General features: G+C 39.3%; 1 protein-coding gene and 1 long non-coding RNA gene across 4 annotated transcripts in view; one reads left to right on the top strand and one right to left on the bottom strand.

Annotated features, from left to right (window-relative positions):
* LOC117606766 (metabotropic glycine receptor) overlaps nt 1–23457 on the bottom strand; it is a 78998-nt gene that overhangs the window by 33397 nt on the left and 22144 nt on the right. For all 3 annotated transcript variants that reach the window (XR_004582051.2, XM_034329653.2, XM_034329652.2), the window contains exons 3-4: nt 6067–6190; nt 5601–5744 (exon numbers count right to left, since the gene is read on the bottom strand). Coding sequence is in view for 2 of the 3 variants with exons in the window: in XM_034329653.2 (XP_034185544.2) it covers nt 5601–5744; nt 6067–6190 (268 nt within the window). In the remaining variant the exon portion in view is untranslated. The remainder of the gene's footprint in view (nt 1–5600; nt 5745–6066; nt 6191–23457) is intronic.
* On the top strand, nt 16702–22117 carry LOC117606770 (uncharacterized). Its single transcript, XR_004582052.2, has 4 exons — nt 16702–16811; nt 17810–17946; nt 18013–18271; nt 20816–22117. It is a non-coding gene; the product is annotated as an uncharacterized LOC117606770 (long non-coding RNA).

The following is a 23457-nucleotide window of genomic DNA, read 5'->3' as shown; positions in this document are numbered from 1 at the left end:
ATTTCATACGACCCTATGTAACAATCACTGGACAAGTTAGTGTGTCCCGGACAACGATCCCACGGTTGAAAGGAAGCGCTGTTCCGAACGCGTACAAGCCTGGTTGACGAATTAATAACGTTTCGGTTGAAAGCCAATGGGAGATCGTTTCGCTGTCCGTCCCAGCTGCTCTCGTCAAATCAAACTCGTAACTCTGGATAGTAATGCGGATGACAACGCTGGCTGCTGTCGATATCCATTTTCGTGCGAAAGAACGAATGAATCGACAGGTTATACGGTTTATCGCTACTTCCATGTACACCAGGTGGTCCGTGAAAATATCACCACAGATACAAACTTATGGATCCATTTATATTTTCCAAAACTACTGTTCTTGTTTTTTAAAAGAAGCTATTTATGTTACCAGTGTCCTAGTTCACAAAAAACCAAATTCAAGGACGTCAACATGTTAACCTGAAGTTATCCTGTGTACCATGTGCTAACTTTGAAAACATGGCTCAGCAATATGCAAATTTCACATTTTGATATATATATGCAGTTTGCGGTAGACAAGGGTAGATCTATGGGTACCCATGCCAAAGGACATAGACGAGCAATGACAACGGAAATTCGGTCGTCAGATGTTTCAAATTGCAGACTGTTCCCTGACAGAGAACAGTTTGGAATTTATGCAGAGTTAGATGCAGCCTGATGAACTTCGAGATTGACGTTAATAGAATCCCGAGGTCCTAAAGACACCACGATAATGAAGTAATTATGAACAACTTTGACGGATTCCAGGGTGACGCGTGTTCACCTATGCGTGTGTGAGAAATTATTTAAGAGAATCCAGAAACTCGCAGGCGTTGTTAAAAGAAAATAGCCAAGAATAACAAGAATTTATTTCATTTGAAAAATAAATTCAAAGGCATCAGTCTTGCTTTGAAAAAATAAGTACCATTCTGTTCAGCTATTCGTACAGAATGACGAATATTTGTTACACTGGCAGATCGCCACGAAACTTTAGCACATTCCCGAGCCGAGGAAAGTAGAAGAACAACATTCTTTTCTTGCAGGTACACTGGTTCTGAAATTAATCGAGTAAACACAATGTGAAAGTTTTGAGATCTTCCGTATCTTTCATCGTCGGAGAGTTAATTAGATTTCAGGAAGCAGAAATTCGCCGGTTGTTATCAAGCGAAATGTTTAAAGCAATTTTTCATCCTATTTCGTTCGAAATCCTCGGCAAACGTATCCCCGCGTCAAGCCAGAGTAAACGTATCTGAGCTTGCATAATAGAATTTTCATAGCGCCGCGTAAAGAGCAACGCGTGCTACCGTGAAATATGTGGATTAATAAAAAAGAAGGAACAGAAAAAAGAAAGGCAACCAGACCGCACCAGCCCGGGAAGCTAATTTTACACAGGCTACGTGGCTTTGCAAGCAAACGCGGCTGAGCGTTAACAGAAAAGCGCGATGAAATTCAATTACGTAGGTCTAGCGAGTCCGTAATAAGAGGACACCATGTATATTAAATTCTTGTTGCCTTTATGCTACACTGTTTTTGGTTTCAGTCGACCAAAAGCATCATCATATATCTTCAACGCCAGGAATCGGGTAAAAAATGTTTTCCTTTTTAAGGGTACGAGGCTATCAGAGACGATGGAAGTTTTATTTGTTTCTTTGCGGTCTTGGGATGGTTATTATATGGATAATAGCAACAGGAAAATAAAAAAGGTAGTTAGAATGCGAGGAACGATCGAACGTTTAAGTGCTACTGCGAGCTACTTTCGTTTCTTTTGATGGTACCTACTTGAGCCGAACCAGTAGCAAGGAACAGGGGAAAGTATAAGAAAAAGTGGGTCAGTATTTTCCATCGTTACCGCACGATCTACGGCAAACTTCGTGACAGGCTAATGGAAAAACGTAACGAGGCCAAACATGCATTGTTAAAGTGTCAAGTAATTTTCAAGCTTCACGGACAAATCAATGCTTCGCGTGATTTAGTCCTTAAGTCGAAACACATTTTAGTGGAAGGAATGATCGTCAAATAAGATGTAGGAAATGTAGACTCTATTATCGTTCTGGATTAGTAGCTAGGACTCTGGGAGTATAGATGACATCAGGGATATTAGTAGCAGCAGAATTGTCAGTAACACTAGGAGCACTAGAGGAATAGTGGCAGTTGGACCAGTGGGGCACTGGGGGTACCGAGGGTTCTATGGGTATCAGGGACACAAGGGACGTCAGAGACATGAGGGCCACTTAGGACACTAGTAACAGTGGCAGTTGGACCAGTGGGGCACTGGGGGTACCGAGGGTTCTATGGGTATCAGGGACACAAGGGACGTCAGAGACATGAGGGCCACTTAGGGCACTAGGAATAGTGGCAGTTGGACCAGTGGAACACTGGGGGTACCGAGGGTTCTATGGGTATCAGGGACACAAGGGACGTCAGAGACATGAGGGCCACTTAGGACACTAGTAATAGTGGCACTTGGACCAGTGGGGCACTGGGGGTACCGAGGGTTCTATGGGTATCAGGGACACAAGGGACGTCAGAGACATGAGGGCCACTTAGGACACTAGTAATAGTGGCACTTGGACCAGTGGGGCACTGGGGGTACCGAGGGTTCTATGGGTATCAGGGACACAAGGGACGTCAGAGACATGAGGGCCACTTAGGACACTAGTAACAGTGGCAGTTGGACCAGTGGGGCACTGGGGGTACCGAGGGTTCTATGGGTATCAGGGACACAAGGGACGTCAGAGACATGAGGGCTACTTAGGACACTAGGGACAGTAGCAGCCTCAGGAATACTAAAGACCCCAGGAATATTAGGAGTACTTGGGACACATAGAGTATTAGAGACACCAGGGGGATCAGAAGATTCAGTGATGCCAGGAGCTCTACTAGTCCCATGAACAACAGGAGGTCTTTGAGCACCATGAACACAAGAGGCACCAGTCTCTGGGCTGGTCTCCAGAGGATCTGGGGACGCCATGGACGCTACTGGCACCAGGAACTACAGGGGCCCTAGAAGTACTTCGGGCACCATGGCAAGTAGCAGCAGCAGATAAAGGACAACAAGAATGACAGTGGTGCAAGGGACGTCAAAACCGAATCATTGGGGATATAGAACCATGTGGCCTCCTACCTTCTCTACGCCCCCTCACGTCCCTTCCTTAAAGTCCAAGGCTAAAGCTCATAAGTGCCCCATGAATCTAAGGGATATGACTGTGTTAACAAGACATAACAGAAACGGAAGTGATGAAAATCTCAAGGGCGTAAAGAGCACTGATTTAGCCCCTCGTCTTGTGATTTACGTAACCTTGCCATGATGAAGCACTAAAGGCACAAACTCATTTATCTTGTGTCAGTGTTTCTTATGTTTGATCCGTAATCTCAATGGTGAAGGGTGTAACACTACGGCCATCGATTATCTGATATCGAGGCGAACTTGTACCTTGAAGATTAAGTACACACTGCAATTAAAAATTTTCTAACTTGTAGATTAAACATCGAACACCTGGCCGGGTAAAAATAATGAGAGTAATTTTTAATTACCCGAGAAAAATTAAACACAGCCTTGCCTTAACAATCCGACGTTTAATCCATCTCCCTATTTTTAATTATTTTGACCAGGCAAACACAATTAATCCTTCTCGAGAATGCGGACAGACACGGTGTAATTAAATACCAGTAATTTGATTTTTGATTTTGCGCAAAGGGAAACCTCTTTCAGAAATGTAATCCCTGTAATCGCGTTACCTGAATCGAATTAACATCTTTTGACTCGAAAGTCTTGAACTCTCTCAGAATCTTTAATGACATCGGAGAAACCAATGAAGCTAACCAGAATTAATGACGACGGTGTAATTAATTTCGTCGCTGTGAATGAATTAAATGTAGGTCGTTGATATCATACATCCAGCTAGAAGGTAATGACCCATTATATTACTACTCCGATGTCATAGGACGTTGCCTTTCAACGTTCGGTCATTTTTCTCTCAATCCTTCAACTATACACGTAGAAAGTTATAAAATAACCTAATGAACGTAAACAGTACCAAGACATCATTCAGGAATAACGTGTTTAGAGTTATCCATCAGGAGACACCCATGCCCGACCAGCAGGCAGAGGGGTGTACCTCTGATCCCAGCACCGGCTGTCACCGAGGATATTAATTACAGCGAATGCGAGGTCTAAGGCGCTTCCCTTTTGTACGAATGCGTGTTAACCGGTCATTTATCAGCAATTACACGAGGGTCACGTGGCAATTCTCACAGGGAACGAACGTTATGCGGTAGCGCAGCCTCGATCGGTAATTCCCTTTGATCCTGTATCAGCTCTCCTATGCCCGGATCATCGCGTATATTATTCGCATCTGTCTGTCGTCGCTGATCGCTTTTCAAAGTAACTCGCCGTGTATGATCGTCAGAATTGACTACCTCGAATAATTTCCATCGATAGACCTCATTGATGGGATGCCATGGGCTATTTGGCAGTAGCCTATGTACTTGGCTCTCCAGTTCAAAATAGAGGACATACGGTAGTGTTAAGTATGGATGATTAGGTCGATAATTCGGATGAAATTAGTCCACTTGGTTCTTCGACTCAAAGGAGGGGCCAGGTGGGCTGGGGGGCTATGTAGGTATGGGGGATTGGAGGGGCTACTGCATCCTGATATCTGGGCACCATAGGATGACTACATATCCTATTTATTTTTGATGAGCTTACAAAGGCTGCAATTATTAGTAGGAACTCCTGGTCACAGGACACAGGGGAAGGTTTTGCTCCTCTGTGTCAGAGGAGAAGGACGTCCTTGTTGTTGACTCATCTTCCATCAATAAACATTTAAATTCCCTCGACGTACACTTTTTATTTATCTTCTGCAACTGCAAGAACTGTGAATCAACAACCCCAAATAAGGAAGAGCAATCCGAAGCATTCAGCTTAACGCTTCCTTTCATTTCTTTACATCTTGTTCCTAAACTCAGAGCCAAAGGGCGCTGGAAGCTTTAAGTCAACACCCAAGTAGCGGAAAAAGGAACGATTTGGGGATTCCTTTTGAGAGGCTTCTTTAAACACGAACGCCATCTAGTTTACAGACATTTAAGCATACTTGTTCCTGACGCCTAAGAAACTAATTTATGACGAGATTGCAAGCAACGATCGCCTTAGGAAAGAAATATGTATGAATATCCCTTGACCTGGAAGTAATGGCGCGTTCCCTCACCACGGGTACACGATTTTTACCTCGCATACACCTGACATTGACAAATTATCGCTGAACTTGTCTTTTAATCGGCTCGCTACAGCTTGGGAACTTCAGCCATTTCATAGCGAGTTAAACGGTTGAACCGAGCGGACACCTAACCTGAACCGAGGCTACCGAGTATTCGTAAGTAATCATATTTTGTACTGACATATCAAAAAATGAGAAGTTAAACTGATCATAAATTCAATTTACCGTAACTAATATCTTATTTAGTGCGATAAATTTTACTTCTCCAATTAAAATATTGGTTAATGCGATGGTCGTGTTTAATAGTTAGGTTAGGTCTAACCTCAAAATTTTCGAGTGCATGGTAGGAAGCGATCGATATACGTTACGTACCATCATCAATTTCTCGTATTCCTCTTCGATCACGGTGCCATTGTAGTATCGGCTGGTGGATTTTGTGTCCGGGTAATAAAAGCCCCGTTTGCAGACGCAGCGATAGCTCCCACGGCGAAAGCCCAATCCCGGTATGGCGATACACTGCACAGAAAAAAGCGCGGGAAATGCGGAATGTCGAACATCGAGGCCATGAATGGCCAGTATAACTGGGAAAATTTCATTGAAAGCAAATGAAAAAACGATCCACGCGAATGGAAAAATCGTTGGCACTCCTAATTGGAGGAAACGAAGGCCGCTTTGCTGCTCAATTCGAAGCCATTTAAAAAAAACTGACGTTTTTGTTGCGAAAAAGGAAGGCAAGGGTTATGCCCTCGGGTTTTCAATAATTGGATTCGATGAAACTAGAACGGTGTAATTAGAGGAATGTACAGAATTCTTTTTTTTCTTTTTTTGATATACTAACCTCGGTTGTTCGTTTTTTGCATTTGTCACTGGCTGCGAATATGTTCAACTGCGTCGATCCGGGGGGCAATGGACATTGGTCTATGTCTAATCTACGTAGATCTATGTCTATTCCACTGGTTCCTCTGAAACAAATTAAAATGTTATTAAAGAATTGCACGCCGAGCTGATCGCTAAAATTTTTTAGGTTATGTTTGATATTTCAATAGCAGTACAGATGAAAGATTTTTCAACAAAGGCTTCACTAATATTCGATTAAATTTTTTATAAATTCCAATACAATTTCAAAACCGTAGTTACAACACCGGATTTACAAAGTAAATTTTAGGTTATGTTTAACGTTCGGACAAAGGGACAATTGCACTCAAAGAGTTTTCAAACAACAACAAGAATAATATTGAATTAAATTTTTTACAAATTCCGATATAACCTAAAAGAAAATTAAATTAAACAATGCATTTTTAATGATTTTCCCAGAACGTAATAAATGGAACCGTAAGAAAATGAATGAAGCAAACATGTAACAGATTGCCTGCATCGAATTACTAAGGAAGTACTTGCATTCGACAAAACGAAACCTAACCTCAATTCGTTCCCTTAGTTCGATTATACCCAGTAATCCTATCACGGGTAGAAGCCGTTCGGTTACACAGGGTCGACCATAACCGCTGAATCCCTGTGATCGTTTGTGTAAAACGAAAAGCAACAACACTCTTCGAGCCAATTATCGAAATTACATTAACCTTTGTGTATCTTTGCGCGACGAGAGTCCTCCTGGTTCGGGTAATCGAGCTTTCGCGTGCGATTCGAATCGCGGCTGCAATTATCCGAGAAACGAAACGTTAATGCAGCAGAGAAACAAATTTCGCGACCAGTCTGGCCGCATTTCTCATCATGTCAGGGACGGTGAGGGGCAAGGTATCGTTGCTAATGGATCATGAAGAAAATCAACTGCCTGTTTGCCCGACAAGGAAAAAGAATGTTTCCAAGAGATTGCATCAAAAATTGAAACAAAATGTTCTCGGTCTTTTCATTTTTTTTCCCCCCCTCGACGGACTTTTATGAATAACACAGGGTGCCTCGTAACTGGCGGTAAAGTGTGTTTTTGTGTTTTAATATCCGCATCAGAAGAACCGCAGTTACGACGTTAATATTCATGCAGCGATTAATCAACAAACGTCACGCTTCCCAGTTTCATTTAACAAAAGCGTCTAATCCTCGCATCGAGTCTCTTTAGCTTTTCGCCAGAGGTAATTTCAGCGTATTCGCGAAAGCGCGCTTCGTCGAAGCGAATATAACAAAGGGGATTGGTTGGGACACGAGTGACGGTAAAATATTCGTCGCAGAGCGACGGGAAAAGGGAATGAAAATAAAAGCTGAAGGATATGCTACCGCCCCTTCGGTTGGAGCTTTACCATCTGCTATAAGGTTGCAGGAAACAAGAACAAAGAAGGAAAAGGAATCGCTTTCGTGCCATGGGATGAGAAATGGTATGCAATCCAGGTGTTCCTGCATTGCTTACATCGATATTTTTACTGTGTGACCTGAATTTCACCATTTATCATATTCTGGAATAAATATACATTTGTTCTGGATTCTATTCCACTTCTGTGCCCTTGTAAGACTCTTGGGCCCCACACTATTTGCTTGAATGCCTACTGTACAGTCAGCCATATGCTACTTGTCCGCACACGTGCTGCCCTCTGGGCCCCACATTACTTACTGGACCACCTACTGCACAGTCAGTCATAATCTACTTGTCTGCCCTTATGTAGTCCTCTGGGTCCCACACTATTTATCTGACCCACACTACTACCGCCCAGGCAGCCATACTCTACTTTTTCACACAGGTGCTGCCCTCTGGGCCCCACATTACGTACTGGACCACCTACTGGACAGTCAGTCATAATCTACTTGTCTGCTCTTATGCAGTCCTCTGGGTCCCACACTACTTGTCTGACCCATAGTATTACTGTCCTCTGGGACTCACATTACTTACTGGACCACCTACTGCACAGTCAGTCATAATCTACTTGTCTGCCCTTATGTAGTCCACTGGGTCTCACACTATTTATCTGACCCACACTACTACTGCCCAGGCAGCCATACTCTACTTTTTCACACAGGTACTGCCCTCTGGGCCCCACATTACTTACTGGACCACCTACTGCCCAGGTAGCCATACTCTACTTTTTCACACAGGTGCTGCCCTCTGGGCCCACATTACTTACTGGACCGCCCACTGCACAGTCAGCCATAATCTACTTGTCTGCTCTTATGTAGTCCTCTGGGTCCCACATTACTTACTGGACCACCTACTGCCCAGGCAGCCATACTCTACTTTTTCACACAGGTGCTGCCCTCTGGGCCCCACATTACTTACTGGACCACCTACTGCCCAGGTAGCCATAATCTACTTGTCTGCCCTTATGTAGTCCTCTGGGTCCCACACTACTTGTCTGACCCACACTACTACTGCCCAGGCATCCATATTCTACTTTTTCACACGCACTCTGGGCCCCACATTACTTACTGGACCACTTACTACACAGTCAGCCATAATCTACTTGTCTGCCCTTATATAGCCCTCTGGGTCCCACACTACAACTGCCCATACAGCCATATTCTACTTTTTCACACAGGTGCTGCCCTCTGGGCCCCACATTACTTGCCTGACCGACAACCTAACCTCCTAGCACACAATTTGCCCACAAATTAACCCTATGTCCTCCTCTAAAGTCAATTATCCTAACTCGTGTTTATTCATTTTTTTAAAAGATTAATGACCTCTTTACTTATCCTAAATTACATATTCTTCTTTTCTTTGTCTTTTAAAGGGTATTACGCAATTTCGACCCAACAGTGACAACCGATTGAAGTCGTTTCATTTACAGGATCGTAAATTCGACGTGAATTGCGTGGACGGGCGTTGCTCGCTTACCGTTTTTACGAGAATATAAATCAACTGCCAAGATTTACGATATTATTGTTACCACGCAAATGCCAGCGTTACCTCCCTCCGCCCCTCGGCCCGTGCTTCCGGTCCGCAGAACGCGAATACGTAAACTGCAATTTCGTTATGACGTTCCTCGATGAAAAATGCGATCGTTAACGTTGTACTAACAACTTCCTTCGAGTTTAAGTTTCATTAACGTTCAATTCATTGCTATGCAAATTTTTTATGTACATTTCCTCTCAGGATATAACGAAGAGAATCAAAATTTTTACAAGACACTCTTGCCGGAATTAAAGTTCCTTTCAAGATTTTATCTTCCTTAAGGAGAATGCCTGTCAGGAATTACTTTCAACATTTCAAGCACCCGGAGAGCTGCTTTCGAGCAGTGACGAAAAATGCCAATAATCCCTGCTGTTCTTGAAAGCTTTCACTCCTCGCGTCAATCATTAAACCGTTTCCAATCGGCGCCACTGTGTACACCCATCAATGCGAGCAAAACGAACCTCGATTTCATACATTGGAACAACGGACGGTATTTGAGAAAATTTCTTGAAAATCACTGTTAAAGTATCAGTCTATCCGAACGGATTAAACGAATTCTGTTTGACCCAATTGATCCTGTTAGCATTTGTTAGGATGGTCCTAGGTGTAAGCCAAGCTCCGTGTAAGTTCGACAAACGTATGCTTAAGATCCAGGTTCGTTAAGTTGAGCTGGATAAAGACAGTACAGTCAGGTATACAAGTAAATCACAAATTGGGACAAGGTTAGATAGGCAAGTGTGTTAGGTCGGATTACAAACGGATTAAGTCGGAGCGAAACAACGTTCTTGAATACGATTCATGTATTTCGTTACAAGATCCGGGCAGAATTTATCGCAAAAATCTCTCGATCCTATCGGCAACGGTACATTTCGATTTGCACGGAGTTTTCGTTTCAACTCAATCGTTTACTCGACGTTCGTGCTGGAAAACGAATACTCCGAAAACGTGGCTTTCCGTACAAATGATCTCTACAAGAGGTGAAATCGCGATGCTTACGAACACAGGCACGAACTGAAGCGGCAATCTATGGAACAATAAGCGGTTTTCCTCGGGAACAAAACCTGATGAGAGAGAATTTAACCTTGGGATGAATTATCCCTGTTATTGCAATTGCAATCAGTTTTAAAAAGGATAAAATTTCTCGGAGTGGAAATTTCGAGAAATTTCCTTACTAATGAACGATCCTTTCGTAATAAAATGTTAAAGAGCTAATTAGAGTTATTTTCCTTTTCATAGTAAATGAATAAAGTAAGGTTTCCAGGTGGAAGAATAACTGGAAAATGAAAAGTAAACGAGTAGGTATAAATTACACTTTTCCATTCTTGGGATCTGTGTACCTTCACCTGCACTCAATCGCAGTGGCAAAGGTAAACGAATGCCCCTCGAGCGTGTAAAACGCGACGGAACGAAACGTCAACAGTAAAACAAGCTTCGATCAAGAAGAAACCGAATAACGTAAAAGCCAATGGGTCTGTCAAAGCCCGTTCAATCTACGCCGAACGAAACCACTCGATTTCGTGGCAGCGATGTTTCATCAGTTGGATCGCAATGGACGGCTATTTCGTTCGTGGAGCGTACACTTCGATTATTCCTCGTTTCCCCATTAATATCGCAGAGTTTCGTGTGATTTCTACATTCGAACGCGAGCCGGCAGATTGAAAAGTGTGTTTGAAAACAGTTGTTCGAGTAGAAATGCCTGAAATAAATCAGACGCCTCGTGGAAATCGATAACAGAACGCTTTAGCCCATGCATTACTCTGTGTCTGCTGAAAGAAGAAGTATACGGTGCTTTATGTGAAGAAAGGATCAGACAATGTGTAATAACACTTTTCAGTGTGTAGTATAACTTTTGAGATAACTGGCCTTTAGAATTTTAGTGAATAAGTTGGGTTCAATTCAATCCTGTTCTTTTATTAAGCTATAAGGAGTATTATATTTCATTTAGAAGTCCAGAAAGTAGAATAGAATGGGCCAAACAAGTATGGAATGGGTCTGGCAAGTAGTATAGGATGGATCAGACAAGTAGTATATTGTGGATCAGACAAGTAGTATATCATGGGCCATGCAAGTAGTATATTGTGGATCAGGCAAGTAGTATATGATGGATCAGACAAGTAGTATATTGTGGATCAGACTAGTAGTATATGATGGATCAGAAAAGTAGTATATCATGGGCCATGCAAGTAGTATATTGTGGATCAGGCAAGTAGTATATGATGGATCAGACAAGTAGCATATTGTGGATCAGACAAGTAGTATATGATGGATCAGACAAGTAGTATATTGTGGATCAGACAAGTAGTATATCATGGGCCATGCAAGTAGTATATTGTGGATCAGGCAAGTAGTATATCATGGGCCATGCAAGTAGTATATTGTGGATCAGGCAAGTAGTATATGATGGATCAGAGAAGTAGCATATTGTGGATCAGACAAGTAGTATATGATGGATCAGACAAGCAGTATATTGTGGATCAGACAAGTAGTATATCATGGGCCATGCAAGTAGTATATTGTGGATCAGACAAGTAGTATATGATGGATCAGACAAGTAGCATATTGTGGATCAGACAAGTAGTATATGATGGATCAGACAAGTAGTATATTGTGGATCAGACAAGTAGTATATCATGGGCCATGCAAGTAGTATATTGTGGATCAGACAAGTAGTATATGATGGATCAGACAAGTAGTATATTGTGGATCAGAAAAGTAGTATATCATGGGCCATGCAAGTAGTATATGATGGATCAGACAAGTAGTATATTGTGGATCAGAAAAGTAGTATATGATGGGCTATGCAAGTAGTATATCATGGGCCATACAAGTAGTATATGATGGATCAGACAAGTAGTATACGATGGGCCAAGCAAGTAATATAGAACAGGCCAGACAAGTAGTATAAGATTGATCAGACAAGTAGTACTTGACTTATCAAGCTACAAGTAGTAGAACAAATGATATGTCAGACAAGTATTATTTGACTTATCAAACTACAAGTAGTACAATCAATAATACGTCAGGGTAGTATTTGACTTACCAAACTACAAATAAACCCATGATATGTCAGACAAATAGTACAAGATCTCTAACTACCAGAGAACCTAAATCACAGTACAAAAGACTACTCTCTTTGAAATCTTTTACAAATGTCTCCAAAGAATGCATATCGAAGCAAAGGACATCTTCAAAGAAATTTTTTGCATTACACATTTCCCTTTCTGTTCCCACAGTGACCCAATTCCCCCCCTCGGTCAGATGAATATGATTTCCCGGAATCAGTAAGCTGAAAAGGGGTGCGAAGCCGATCAGGGGGATCGATGTACGTAATTCCCGCGAACGCGGGAATATCGTTAAACGTATTCATGTGAACAGGGTAAACCGGGGGTTACAGGCAGGCCAGGCATCAAGTATGTTAATTCTCGCCGTTCCGGCAAACCGCCGATCGGTGTGCGAATCGTTAAACCGTGTCGATAATGGCCGTGGCTAAGCTTACGAGCTAAGTGAAATGCGAGCGACATTGTCAGGGACAGGAGTTAAGCTTCGAATCAACGTTTGTTTTTCATTTCCATTCCTCTTCGTGTCCGAAGATTTTCCAATGATTCTGATCAAACAGAAACTTCAGTTAGCAGTTATTCTTAAATACGTCTGACTAATGACTGTCTTGTTCTACTTGTTCCACTCGAAGACTCGTTGAAAACTTAAACACAGCCCGTAATTATTTCACGATCAATCCTCGCGGTGCAGTAATTAACCGGTTCTCGACGGAAAAAGTCAGCCCTCGAGGAAAATTAAAATCTTCCTCGGCCAACGTCGTTTGCATACGACACGGATTCGGGGATTCGGAACGGAGGGAGCCCCATTACGATGCACCTATAAGTAAGAAAACCACGCGGATTCCTTCCGCTCATTAAAAGTCGTTGATTAAAACGTCAGGGTGAACACACCACGCCCACATCTGGCTCGTTCCCCGGCTCCTCCTCGCGCGACGGAATGTACGATGGCGAGCTCGGTTTGCCCACAAGTGACGTATTAATTTTCAAAAGTTACTTCTTGAGGAACAACGAATTAAACGGTGTGTTTCTTCTTGATGGGGCATTCAATTGTTCTAATACGAGGCATACAGGAGCATTATAATTTTCGGAGAAATTTCAGAAATTTCCAGGGGAGAATAATTCATTCGAGTCGGCCTCTGGTGGGATTAATTAAAAAAATAATTAATAATCTAATAGACATCAATTTTTGTGACGTAACAAATTAAGCGGAAACTCGACTAGAAGACAACGAAGACTGCAAGATTTCGAATAGGATTCGCAGGGATTCTCACGAGACGGCTTAGCTGTCCTTTTTATCCGACTACGATTGCCTTAGTTGGCTTAGCCGATTCCCTGGAAAAGCCGTGGGAAAATCGGCAACTGTCGCTTTATAATCGGGCCATGAAATCGATAGCAGCGATCCCTACCACCGGGGCCACATAGTCGATCCGTGATTTTTCACCAGCCCTCGGACGGCGGACCATGGAGAGAGCCCCGATTTTAATTTCATTTAAACAAACAGCACTAGCAGCCAGAGAAAATACGTTTAATACATAGTGGCTTAAAAAACATCCACTAAAATATATTCCTTATTTAACGGGGATAAAATTGGTCCCGGTGCAAATTTGACCCCATTTTTAAAGCCCTTTCCTGGCGAGCAACAAAAAATCGTCAAACATAAAAAAAAAACATATATAAAGGAATTAAATTTTAACCCCGATACGTTCCATCCCCTTTCTCGCTCTCTAATTTCTGTTTATCGAAGAAATTACAGAGGTGGTAGTAACGAATCACGATTGGCGACGTTTTTTCTTTTTCGAGTGCCGATTAAAAGTTTCGAGATGTTTGCGATAGCCGCGACACGGATCCGTGAAAACGGTGCTCGTCGAGAAAATATTTCACCGCGAAGGTGCTCTCAGCTTCTCTCACCCTCTGTGGAACTCGATTCTTGTCTCTTTTTTTTTTTTTTCCATCCCTTCGTTTAATTAAAAAGTTCCTTGCCCGGGATCATTTCGTTACAACTCGAGCGATTCCGATGAAACCGGAGGATCGGTAACCGACCCGAGGGAAATTACGATTACCAGTGAAAGTGAACACCTAGGGGTGGTTTTTTTTTTTTTCGCCACGTGAAGAAGCGAAAGTGAACAAAGCTTCGATTCGATCGTAAAATATCCTGTTCTTTGTTTGAACGTCGTTCGTTTGACTAAATGGTCAATTCACGGTTTGGCTTGATTATGCAACGAATTTACGTCACCATGAAATTTCCACGCGGCGGGTAGACAGGCGGATCCTTTGTCCTGCGAAATCGAAACAAGGAAGAGCGAGCAAGCTGGACGGGCAATAGATTTTCTGGCGGCATTGCTTCCCTTTCAACGTCAAGATACACTCGAACGTCGAACCACGGTGTCTACGTCGAAATATTCTCGGTCCTCTGCTCGCGTTCACGTAATTCAGTTAGCCGCTCTGTCTCCCTGGAAAAGAGAGTAGAAAGGGAGGTGTCTCTTCGGGAATGATAAATTGAGAATGATAAATAATAAACTAGCATCGACAGGAATTCGATTTACCTCGCGACAACTTTCACGATCGGTACACGATCGAATTGTTTAAACTATCCATCGATAGGGGATAAACTTTTCGGTTATTTAATTAATGGAAAAGCCCGACGAAGTTTGAATCGCTTCGTTAACAGACGACGAGGACACTAAAGGGATTACTCGCGAACGAAGAACAACGGTATTGAACTTTTCGAAAACAAAATTCCCTCCCTTCGCGTTTCCTGTTAATCCTTCGATAATTGATAGGAAATTAAACAGAACTTGAATTTTAAATTGATTTCGAGTTGTAAATGAAAAAGAAATTCGTTTACAGATGCAGTAGGAGGTGGAAATGTTTAATTAGTACACTTGTCTGACCAATGATAAACTTGTACTACTTGTATTATCAATCATTTTGCTTTTATATCATTTAGTAGTTAATTATTATAATTGTATGTTAATTACATGGTCACTGAGTTGATTGAAAATGTCCTGTACTTCCTTGTCTGACTAATAATGCAGTTATACTACTTGTCTGCCTAATGGAGGAGCCACACCACTGGTCCTATATAATTATTCTGTTCTTTTATTATGCATTTCTTAATTATTATAATTGTATGTTAATTACATGGTCACTGAGTTGATTGAAAATGTCCTGTACTTCCTTGTCTGACTAATAGTGCAGTTATACTACTTGTCTGCCTAATGGAGGAGCCACACCACTGGTCCTATATAATTATTCTGTTCTTTTATTATGCATTTCTTAATTATTATAATTGTATGTTAATTACATGGTCATTGAGTTGATTGAAAATGTCCTGTACTTCCTTGTCTGACTAATAGTGCAGTTATACTACTTGTCTGACCAGTGGAGGAGCCACACCACTGGTCCTATATAATTATTCTGTTCTTTTATTATGCATTTCTTAATTATTATAATTGTGTATTAATTATATAGCTACTGAATTGAAAAAGAATGACTAATAGCGTGCTTACACTACTTGTCTGACCAATACTCATCCTATACTACTAATCTGACCATTTATTTCAATACAGACACCAATTTTTTTTTTTTAATCACATATACAGCTAAAAATGCCTTATTTAAATAATCTGTTAAATTGGAATTTATTTATTTTATTGCCGGTCTGATCACAACCGTCCTATTCCACTGATCCTATGACACTTCCAGGTATTCGCGACGCGTTCAATTAACCCAAGTGTAAAACGATGGTTTTAATCGAATCAAACAGCTGAAATTTTCAACATCCACGATGCTAAAGGGCATCGTAAAAGCGGGAATAGAATAGATCGTGTAATTCCATCAGAACCGTGCCGAAAATGGCCTCCTTTGCGAGCCTAATAAGGCTCTCTCCCTGGAGCAACCTCATCGTACCATCGACCCCCCTATTCTCTATATGATAATAACCATCAGGTGAAAGCTCTTTCATGTTAGAACCATCAAATAGCGAATAATCTGATGAAATCAACTCCCATTTCAATTAAATTGAATGTACAGATACAAACAACTTGGGAATTGTACTGCTACGCAAAGGGTCTCCCCTGAGATATAACCCAGATGTTAAATCAATTTCCGAACAACAACAATTGGAAATTACAGCAACATGACAGACATTATCTTTGGAAAATTTGATATTCGCCAGCAAAAATGGCGTCTCAAGATAGAATCCCGTTCGTCTGATTAATCATTTACCCTGACTACTGAGATTATCAATAATTGATCCTAATTACTCAAACGAAGCGCAAGTCAATCACTGATATACAGAAATCTTTAATTATAAAATAATTTTGCTAATTGTAAGGATATGTTGTTTAATAATTAATAATTGTCTGATTACAAATATGAATTATTATACACAAATATTCAAAAGAATGGTATTTTACAATTTTGATTGAACAAAATTTTTAGACGTTAAACAGAAATAGGTGTGTCGATGGTGTATCGATATTCATTGGAATTAGGTGCGTCGAATATCTTTTGAGTGACAGGTAAACATCCGTTTCGAAAAGCTGATAAAATTTCGAAGCGATAAGCCGAGTAGGCACGGCAACGATTGACACCGCGTCAGTCGGTCGCTTCGATCGGTCGAAGAAACGTGTGAAACACGCTCGTTGCAGCGACACGGAACGTGGAAATCGAGTGTGGCGTTGAAGAATTGTGAGTAATATGGTGAAACGGTTCGTTCGCGAATTTTTGCAGTAGTACAGCTCGACCGATTATCAGACGGGAGAGTTCTACATACGGTGTGCGTTTCATCAATTGTTTCAATAATATTGACTGTCAAAAAGTAACAGTTAACAGTGTTTGATAAACAAAAAATAATTAATAAAAACGAAAACACAGCAGTATTGTTGAAATAATTGAGTCAACAACATAAGTGTTAAATATGCATTATTTTTTCTTTTTTTTTTTGCTACTGTGATAATTGGAAATTATTTGTTAATTTAATATTATAACGTGAAATGTGTAAATTATTTATAGGGAAATAGAATACAGTTTGAATATTTTTATGTGTACAAAATTTCTCTTCTTATCTAAGTAAACTCAGTTCTGAAGAAACTTTATCTAATCACCGATCGTTACCTTATCTGACCCTCAACGATAAAGTGAATCAATAATTAACAAACGTACGCTAATAGAAATGTTATTTCTGGTATTTCAATTGATTTTCTTTTTACCTAATAGGAATTATTAGAATATTTCTATTATTTTACTTAAAAATTCAAGTGACTTCTATTTATTTTTCAAAATCAAATAGAAATGCCCAGTGATCTCTTTCTGATTTAGATTTCTATTTATTTATCGATAAAAACAGAACAAGTCAATTTCTGAATTTTTAGTTTAATTGAAAACTGGATAAGAGGAGAAAAAGCAATTATTTGTTTCTCGTATTTACTTGTTAAAATAATATTGAACATCTCAATAATTGGTTTTCTTGTTTCTATTTTTTTATCGACTTTATATTATTTTAAAATATGAAATATTTCTTTAATATTTAAAACATTTCTTATTTGTGTATTCAAATAAATCGTTTCCTGGGATTCTATTTTAATCAAAGATTGCGTAAATAAAACCAATCGAAATGAATGGTACAACATTAATTTACCAAGTTCCCAGTGGGAAACCCAACTAAAAGAAGAATCTTTTGTTTACAGAGATTTATTGAACGGTGTTTGCGATCGAATGTCGTCGAACGACTTCCAAAGGATTTAATTCAGAGTGAACGAGAATCCGATTGTGCAAGTTTCACTTCCGAACAGCCGGAAGTGGGGCAAAGTAGTCCGTCGAGCGTGTAAGGAAAAATTCCCTGAGCTTCTACTAAAACAAATCACTTTATCCAATTTTCTATTGTTAACAGACAAAGTATCGACGCAAGAGGATAAAGAATAACTGTAATTAAAAAATGGCTGAGAACGAACAGAAAGATATTCCTGAAGAGGAGACAGACGAAGTGGATGGAAACGAGGAATATTGTGAAGAGAAAAAACGATCAAAAAGAAGCATCATTACTGTACCAGATAGAGTATACGAAAAAGACGGTGTTAAATACAGAAAAGACCAATTTGGCAAATGGAGGCCAGTTATCGAGATGGATTTTGAACAGGAATAGATTTCAGGTAATACTTCAGAAAAATTTCAAAGAAAACCAAAAATAATTCCTACTTCTTTTATAAAATTCATGGAATTGCATTTGCTTCTCTTTGTTAGATATCCTCATTCAAATTACTATGAAACCCGATTCTTCAATCCAAATTGAAAAAAACAATTGAAATGAATTAAAAAAATGGAGTAGAAATTTTGATTGGAAATTTAGTGATGCGTGTTTGATTTCAAAAATTTCAATATCAAATAAAATCCAATTTTAACAATACATGACAAGCTGAAAGGAATTGTCCCTATTTGACTTTTAATATGATTAAGTATTCGTGCGATGAAATTTCTAAAATGAATTAATATTTGAGAGTTTGGAAGGTACAGCTGTTGACGTTGCTTACGAATTCATTAAAGGGCCAGCTGTTACGTTAATCGAATTTTTATGAAGAAACTCGGAACATTAAATGCCTGGAATGTCGGGGCAGAGTTAGGAAACGATGTGGTAACAGCTCAGGCACGTGGTGATGTCGTAAATGTTATGGAGACGACATTGACTGGCCACAATTCTGATACTGACCATTAGAATGGCGTAACAAAATGTGAAGTAATGAATTTTGATCAGTTTGAAAGCAGGTTACGTAATCCTGGTCGTGAGAGTCTAACGCAATGTTGTCAGTAGGATTTAGCTTATCTATGATGTTTTTTACTGTTTGTTAATCTCGAATGCATGAATACATTTCAAATAGTGTTATCTATCAAACTGCAACAGATCAAATATGAGCTATCATTAGTACTAATTAATAGAGCACCTGTTAAACTTAATTAATCCTCCAGAAACATTTTTATTAATAACAAAATTAATTAATTTTCAATCTTGAAACAAGATCTTGAATTAAGGCATTCGAAGTCAGGGTATTTTAGTTAATACTTTTACCAGACCCCGTGCCATCTTATGACACCACACGTCTAACGCGTTTGACGTCTTATGACGCCATCCTTTCTCAAAGTGTTACAATACACTTTAACCCAAAATTAAGGCATTCTAAGTCAGGGTATTTTAGTTAATACTTTCACCAGGCCCCGTGCCATCTTATGACGCCACACGTATAAAACGTTTGACGTCTTATGACGCCATCCTTTCTCAAAGTGTTATAATACACTTTAACCCAAAATTAAGGCATTCTAAGTCAGGGTATTTTAGTTAATACTTTCACCAGGCCCCGTGCCATCTTATGACGCCACACGTATAAAACGTTTGACGTCTTATGACGCCATCCTTTCTCAAAGTGTTATAATACGCTTTAACCCAAAATTAAGGTATTCGAAGTCAGGGTATTTTAGTTAATACTTTCACCAGGCCCCGTGCCATCTTATAACGCCACACGTCTAACGCGTTTGACGTCTTATGACGCCATCCTTTCTCAAAGTGTTGTAATACACTTTAACCCAAAATTAAGGCATTCTAAGTCAGGGTATTTTAGTTAATACTTTTACCAGGCTCCGTGCCATCTTATGACGCCATCCTTTCTTAAAGTGTTATAATACGCTTTAACCCAAAATTAAGGCATTCGAAGTCAGGGTATTTTAGTTAATACTTTCACCAGGCCCCGTGCCATCTTATGACGCCACACGTCTAAAGCGTTTGACGTCTTATGACGCCATCCGTTTCCAAAGTATTATAATTCACTTTAACCCAAAATTTCATGATCCACGTTACAGTAGCCCCTGACGTCATTATTAATTAAAATAAATTCTCAGGAAAACTGTAATTGGTCTACTAACAACAGAATAATTAAAGGTAACCATGTTAGATAGGTTATGTTCGTTTCCCATTAATTGAAAAGACGTGGAAATTTAATATTAATTACTTTTGAGCTGCTGGTGAAGACGTAGCTACTGATTTGACGTGGACTTTCACGAAAAGTATACGTCGAATAAAGATAAGAGGTTATAAGTGGCTGAGACAGCTGGATGCAACGGTACCTGGCTGCAAGCCAGCACGTGTTTAGCCACATTCCGTGGAAATCCACGGGAGCATGAACGTGTAGCGGCGCTGGTAATACGGGGAAAATCTTATTACCAAACCGCCGGCCGGAATTATTAAACGACCGATTTACAATGCAGATTTTTCGCTCGGGATAATGGAATCCGAGTGATCCACTCTATCTCTAACCATTCTCAAATTTCCGCTCGGATTTTACTCGTCAACCAAATTGAGTTCTAACCAATTTACACTTGCTTTATGAGAAATATGATCAATTATAAATAATGAAAAGAAAAAAAAAAAAAAAAATGAAAAATGGTAAATATTTAATAACAGATACCTAAAATATCATTAAAGTAACTAGTGAAAATAGAAATTCTCAGAATACAGTATTAATACAAAAAATAATTTATAAATAGAAAAATTTAATTTTTCTTAAATTTTTATTAAATTTAATATCGCAATAAATTTGATTTGTAGGAATATTGAAAAGGAAATGATTCCATTAAGATGATTTAACCGACATGAAAAGTGAAATATATTATTTATTCCTCTTGAATAAATTCGATTTTGTCTATTTCAGTGTACCTTGATGGGATTCAACCGAGAATCAACGACAATCTCGAGTGGAATCACACTTTTCAAGCTGTGCTTTTAATTTCCTTCCCTCCCTTTGAACCCCGGACGAATGGATTCTTAAACGCGACAGACAGCCCGAACGGCGTTGGAATTTTCTGCAGGAATGCGACGAAAAAGAAGAAAAGAGAGGAAGCGGGCACCGTCGACGTGAAATCCCTTTTCCTTCGCGTCTTAGCTTTATTGTAAAAAAATAAGATAGCAACATGAGAAACTGCTTTTTATATTTTTCCTATTATGTTGAAATATTTTTCTAAATAAGTGAAGAAATTTTATCAATTTTAACAGATTATTGCATTCGAAATGGCTTATCTTAAAATACAAATATTCTGACAAAATTTCACCACCCAAAAGTATCGCAAAATGGTATCTTAAAATTTAAAATTGCATTAAAATAACTGCATATGGGAGTTATTAATAATTCGAATTATTAAAGGAATAATTAAATAAAGGAAATTTCTCGCATCGCCCTTTTGACGAATTCCAATAACGTTCCAGGAAAAAGGTTGTTAATTAAAAGTAATAAAAAATTATTATAATTATAATTATAAAAAATTGAAGTAATTAAAAATAAAATTTGCCATTATATATTATAGTAAATTACTCCCATAAAATGTAGAATTTAAAAAAAATTTCTGCTTTTATTGAGTAGATACATGCTTTAATTAATCAGCACCTATAATTTTTGCAATTAAATCAGCCATTTCATCAGCAACAACCTGATAAAAAAGAATTATTTGTTAAAAATATCTACATGTAAGTTTCATCTGGATAAATTCCAAAATGCTGTTCATTAATCTTGCCTTTGCTTAAATACATTAACAAAAGCGATGATTCGCATTGTATTATTTATTCAGAGGCCCAACAAATTCCATCGACAGCTTTTCGATGCACCTGTACAGGAAGTAATTCGAAGGACCACCATTTACATTTTGGTTACGAATTTCAGTTGCAATTAACAATGCGACAGAGGACTACTGTTCAAATTATTATTCGGTTCTGATCGTTTCTCCGCACCCCTTTACACATCACCCTAAATGGAGTACTCCCTGACCCTCGTTTCGGTCGCGTCAAGCTTGCGCTTCAAACGTGACTTCCTCTGAACGAGTCCACTTTCCATGATATTGGGATTACTGATGTGGAACAAAGGGAAAGGGTTAACAGTGACATATAACAAAATAGAAGAAAAGGAGAGTGTAATTTAATAATTCAAATACTAATAGTGAAATTAAAAACCTCATTGAGTAATATTGTTAACAGTAAATGTCATATAATTTTCACGTAATTTTATTAAATAATTTTTAAAAATTTAATTTATAAAGTTTTAAAATTACCCTAACGGACCCTAAGTGCCCACAGACAACGACAACTGAAACGGTAATACCCTTCGATTGAAATATCCATTCTTGTCCCGTATATCTTGAAGAATAAGACTTTATGGTAATAAGCAGAAGCAATAAAATCAAACCCTATGGACAAAGGAAAAAATATTCCCCAATAGAAAGAACCATATTTCTTCCCGATCCTGCTATCTAAATTGATGCAAAACCAATGTAATATGATTGTATCTATATCTTCTTACCCATAAACCACTGGCAAATACCAGAAAAGATATAACCGGATGGGCAAACAGACTCGCAGTCAACAGACACTCCTTACACAGTAAAATTGGCTTATTTATACAACGTAACACAATGTTCCCTGGAATCCTCGTTGCATATTTAACTAGCCAATTAGTTTTCTTAGCACGTAGAAATAATGTCGTTTAATTAGAATATAGTGACGTCTCTGTCGTATACAGTGGCCGCTCGATAATTCACCGCCAACGGGGCTAAGAAATGGGGAATTATCTTTGCAAGTTACATAACTATTTAAACGCAGAATTGCAGCCACTGTAATAAATTCTATCACACATAGTATCGATGATAAATAAAAGAAAAATAATATTTAACTCGAATTGAAAATTAATAAAAATCTATTTTTCTATTCATTTTTCCCCAGTATTCTTCGCAAGCTATAATTGATCGGCGCAATAACATTCCTTTCCACTCGATCAGTTCTAAATCCCTCTTCTTATCCCCCGATAGTGAAGCCATTCAGAAAATCTGTAGACTGTGAAACGTTCGTGTCCCGATACGCGGCAAATAGTCTGGTTTTGCCCCGAGCACGTTTCCAGCTCGCAAAATATCGATCACGCAGACAACACGGTTCCAGTCCCTTAATTGGTTGCGGTGACGTGTTTCAATTCGAAGTCAACATGGAAACACATCTGCGTTTCGATCAACAATTTGTTAATAGATACCACATTTTACTATTCATTAAAATCTTTCATGTATTTCTGGACCACCCTGTATATTTCCTCGACATCTATTATTAATTTATTATAATAATAATTAATTTAGTATATTAATTTTCGACCCAACGTTTGCTAAGGACTGATTCATAATTGAACAGACCCCCTCCCTTTCGACCACCATTTTGTTAACACCCTGTACATATGCCTCGAGTGTATTTCCTTTCCCTCGTCGAGAAAATCGAAAGACAACGTATCATCGGGAAATACAAGTATTCAATCCGTTAGGTTCTTCA

This window comes from Osmia lignaria, chromosome 8, assembly GCF_051020975.1.
Source record: "Osmia lignaria lignaria isolate PbOS001 chromosome 8, iyOsmLign1, whole genome shotgun sequence".
In the NCBI taxonomy this organism is placed as follows: domain Eukaryota; kingdom Metazoa; phylum Arthropoda; class Insecta; order Hymenoptera; family Megachilidae; genus Osmia; species Osmia lignaria.
Note: the sequence above shows the minus strand (reverse complement) of the source record. Positions and strands in the feature narration are given on the sequence as shown.